The following is a 4,569-nucleotide window of genomic DNA, read 5'->3' as shown; positions in this document are numbered from 1 at the left end:
ACACCACTTCACTATCATCAAAAGGACATCATAGGTTCATCTCATGGCCAGAAGACAACACATATCTGTCCTTGTAGACTCCATAGAGGACAGACGCAAGACGAGACGGGCACTGCTATAGATGCAGTGTCGTCACGAATATTCCCCACATGCAACTTGCACCTCTGAAAATAATATTCAATGTTCTACTTTTGAGATAAGAGCTGTGGTCTAGTGACAATCACACAAACCCACAGATCTTTCAGGTTTATTGATTAGAGCACAACCAATGGCCAGCTTCTCACTGTGCCCACATGACGCATCTTCTGTTCATCATCATATATAATTCTGTAAATTGGGTACATAACCCTTCTCCTGCATTTCCAAAGAAATATCTTTCAGCTTTGCATCAATCTCATTGATTTGGGGATGTCCCTTATTCCCAACCACAAATGTATGCACCATTCCCCTAAGGTCAGTCCACCAGCTCTGTCCTAGCTTCTTCCATGCTTGAGCTCTCTTTCTCATTACCTGTATCTTATCACCGTACTGCTGCATGTGAGCATCCACATACGCAGGATGCTTTTTATCTGATCTCATGGCATTTTCAAAGGCATGTCTTCCAAGCTCTACATTATTCCACTTTCGACAAGCCCCCAGCATGCTCAACCATACAACAACATTAGATTGGAGAGGCATCTCCTTAACCATCATCACTGCCTTGTTCAATTGGCCTGCACGGCCAAGAAGATCAACCATGCAAGGATAGTACTTAATAGTTGGAATATTCAATAATACCACATTCTTACTCATATCCTGAAAGTACCTTTGAGCTTTCTCAGCTAAACTCACTTGACTCTAAACATTGAGAACACTAAAAAATGCGACCCCGTCCAGCTGTATGCCTCCCGCGCCTCATCTCTCAAACAGATAAGAAACGACTTCACTCTTTCCCTGGTGGGCATATCCTGCAATCAATGAGCTCCATGTCACAACATCCCTGGTATGCTTAGGTTTGCATGAGTACCATTCTCATCTAGGGTAGGACCTTGAATAAAGAATACCAGTCCTAATTTAGGCTGATCAGTTGACGGCCCACGAGTTAAGTGGTTCACAGATTGGATTTCTGGAGAGGAAGAACAACGGCATTTGGCCAAACCATAGGGGATAGAGGACTCTATCCTTCATTGCTACGGTAAGTAACTCCTCAGGGCACACCACTTCACTATTATCCAAAGGACATCATAGGACACACCACTTCACTATTATCCAAAGGACATCATAGGTCTGTGTCACCAAATTTTGGCCACAAGACAGAGCACACCTGCCCTCAGCCTTGTAGACACCATAGAGGACAGACCCAAGATGACGGGCACTGCTATAGATGCAGTGTCATCACGAAGATTCCCCGCAAGAACACTTTCCATCCCTAAAATTATGAGTGCAACTTGCATCTCTACAAACGATATTTCGCTGTTCTACCTTTGAGATGAGAGCGGTAGCCTTGTGACAATCAAAACAAATCCACAGATCTTTTCTTATAAATATGGGTGTCATTGCAGGTGTATTGATTAGGGCACAAGCAATGGCCAGCTTCTCACTGTGCCCACATGACGCATCTTCTGTTTCATCATCATATATATTCTGTAATGCACAATTGAAATTGGGTACAAAACCTTCCTCCTGCATTTTTAAAGCAATCTCTTTCAGCTTTGCATGAATATCATTGATTTGGGGATGTCCCATATTCCCAACCACAAATGTATGCACCATTCCGCTAAGGTCAGTCCACCAGCTCTGTCCTAGCTTCTTCCATGCTTGAGCACTCTTTCTCATTACCAGGATCTTATCACTATCCTGCTGCATGTGAGCATCTGCATATATGTTTGCCATCAAAACATATGCTGCAGGATGCTTTTTATCTAATCTCACGGCATTTTCAAAGGCATACCTTCCAAATTCTACATTGTTCCACTTTCGACAAGCACCCAACACGCTCAACCATACAACAACATTAGATTGGAAAGGCATCTCCTTGACCATCATCACTGCCTTGTTTAATTGGCCTGCACGGCCAAGAAGATCAATCATGCAAGAATAGTGCTCAATAGTTGGAATAATGCCACATTCCTTGCTCATATCCTGAAAGTACCGTTGAGCTTTGTCAAGTAAACCCACATGACTGCAAACAGTGAGAACACTAAGAAATGCGACCCCATCCGGCTGTATGCCTTCCCGCCTCATTCTCTCAAACAGTTCAAAAACAACTTCACTCTCTCCCTGGTGGCCATATCCTGCAATCAGTGAGCTCCATGTTACAACGTCCCTTGAGGGTAATGCATCAAACAAGTATTGTGCATTCACCATGCTCCCACATTTGGCATACATCTCAACAAGGCTGTTTGCTACAATTGTAACAGTGTCAAGTCCAAGCTTGGTAATTTCAAAATGAAGTTCCTTTCCAGTTTGCAAGGCCGTTATATTGCCGCATGCTTTCAATGCACCAACAAAAGTTCGAGAACAAGGTTGGACACCTTCCTGTTGCATTCGTGCATACAAATCCAAAGCCCGTGCACCCTCTTCACCGTTGCTGTACCCAATGATCATGGCATTCCAGGAAACCACAGTATGATGAGGCAAGTAATCAAAGACACACCGTGCATCCTCCACACTACCACATTTAGCATACATATCAATCAAGGTGTTTCCCACAAATACATCTGACTCGAAGCCACTCTTTACTGCTTGGGAGTGGATGGCTCGACCTTTCTGCATACAACCTGTTTTTGCAAACATACCATCAGCTTGCTTCCCCTCTTCTAGTGCTGCCAGGCTACCGCAAGACTTCAATATGCCCACGAAGGTTCGATCATCTGGTTTGACACCTTCATGTTGCATCCATGCATACAAATCCAAAGCCTGTACAGCCTCTTCCTGTTTACTATAACCCAGGATCAAGGCATTCCAGGAAATCACATCGCGATGAGACAATCCATCAAAGACCCATCGTGCATCCTCCATGCTTGCACATTTTGAGTACAGATCCACCAAGGTGGTTGCCACAAATATATCTGACTCGCATCCACTGTTTAGTATTTGGGAGTGGATAGCTCTACCCTTTTCCAGGCATCCAAATTTCATAAATGTTGTGTCAGCTTGCTTTCCCTCTTCCATTGCTGCCAGGCTACTGCAAGCCTTCAAAGTGCTGACAAAGGTTCGATGGTCTGGTGTGACACGCTCCCGTAACATCTGTGAATACAAATCCAAGGCAAGCATACCTTCTTCCTGCCTGCTATACCCCAGGATCATGGCATTCCAGGAAATCACATCACGTTTAGGTAACTCATCAAAGACACCCCGTGCATCCTCCATGCTCCCACATTTTGTATACATATCTACTAATGTGGTTCCTGCAAATATATGTGACTCAAATCCACTCTTCACTAATAGAGAATGGATAGCTCTACCTTTGTCAAGGGATGCTAATTTCACAAGTTTCCGATCAAATTGATTTCCGTGTTCCAATGCTGCCAGGCTATTGCAAGCCTTCAATGCAGCAATAAACGTGGGGGCACTGGGTTGGACTCCTCCATGGTGCATCTGTGCATACAACTCCAGAGCCAGCATGCCCCTTTCTTGTTTTGCATACCCCAAGATCATAATGTTCCATGTCACCACATCACGCTTTGGCATGTTGTCAAACACCTGGCGAGCATCCACCAAGTTCCCATGCTTCACATACATATGCATCAAGTGGTTTGTCTTAAACAGTGGAAGGTCATTCAGATGTTCCCCGGTACCGTTTTCCTTCACCTCAGTCAGCTGAGGCAAGTTCTTGTGGACTGATTTTTCAGCTTTGGATGCACCAAAAGAATGGTTGCCACCCTGAAGGCTGCCCGCACAAAGTGTCCTGGATGCCCTCTCCAACTGTGGAGTTCTGCGATGGTATATCCAACGAGCCTCCTTTCTAGTCTTATGCCTAACATCCGGAGAATCGGGATTATTCCGTAAGTCCAGTCGTCCACAAAAGCGACCAGAAGATTTGGAGAATTCACGCAGCTTGCCACTAACTTTGTTGCTTCGGATATCCCACAATTGGATGGGATGATCCGCACTTCGCTGATCCATGGACGACGGCCTCGCATTTAGTTGTTTGGTGGTGGACATCAAACCTACAAGCAAGGCTCAAAGTCTTACACCAGTGGCACTGGCAGACAATGGTTGCTCAATTCAGGCAAACCCAGTTTGACAAATTTTGGGTTCTGTGACATAAGACTGCTGGCCTCAGCTTGTTTTTGCAATGTAAGATTCCAAAGCAGAGTTGGGGTCTTGCAAAGAGTTGGGTTTGGTTTGTATCCGGCCAGGTTTTCTGTCACTCCAAAGACCTTCTCTTGTTATTCCACGGCTACCGGGGGACATGAGTTAGGCCTTGCAGATCTTGGGGAAGCCGGTCCGTGCAATCCGAGCGGAACAATCTCGGCAAATAGAATATAGTTTGGCAAATTGGGCAGACGGCTGCTTGGCCTTGTCCTATCGTTATGAAACTGTGCCCGTCATGATGTTCACTCAATTGTGCATTAAGGTGTAGTA

General features: G+C 45.0%; 1 protein-coding gene across 1 annotated transcript; it reads right to left on the bottom strand.

Annotated features, from left to right (window-relative positions):
* Positions 1-315: 315 nt before the first annotated feature.
* LOC147881612 (pentatricopeptide repeat-containing protein At2g33680-like) lies at positions 316-4,107 on the bottom strand. Its single transcript, XM_087401219.1, has 5 exons — positions 2,705-4,107; positions 2,154-2,650; positions 1,581-2,045; positions 1,304-1,408; positions 316-713 (listed from the first exon to the last, which is right to left on the bottom strand). Exons 1-5 carry the CDS (start codon positions 4,105-4,107, stop codon positions 316-318), a joined length of 2,868 nt encoding a protein of 955 aa, XP_087257345.1.
* Between the last annotated feature and the right edge of the window lie 462 nt (positions 4,108-4,569).

The sequence above is a fragment of the Dipteris shenzhenensis genome, chromosome 30 (assembly GCF_047967505.1).
Source record: "Dipteris shenzhenensis isolate YYH24624 ecotype China chromosome 30, Dip_SZ_1.0, whole genome shotgun sequence".
In the NCBI taxonomy this organism is placed as follows: domain Eukaryota; kingdom Viridiplantae; phylum Streptophyta; class Polypodiopsida; order Gleicheniales; family Dipteridaceae; genus Dipteris; species Dipteris shenzhenensis.
This window is presented reverse-complemented; position numbering and strand designations above follow the sequence as displayed.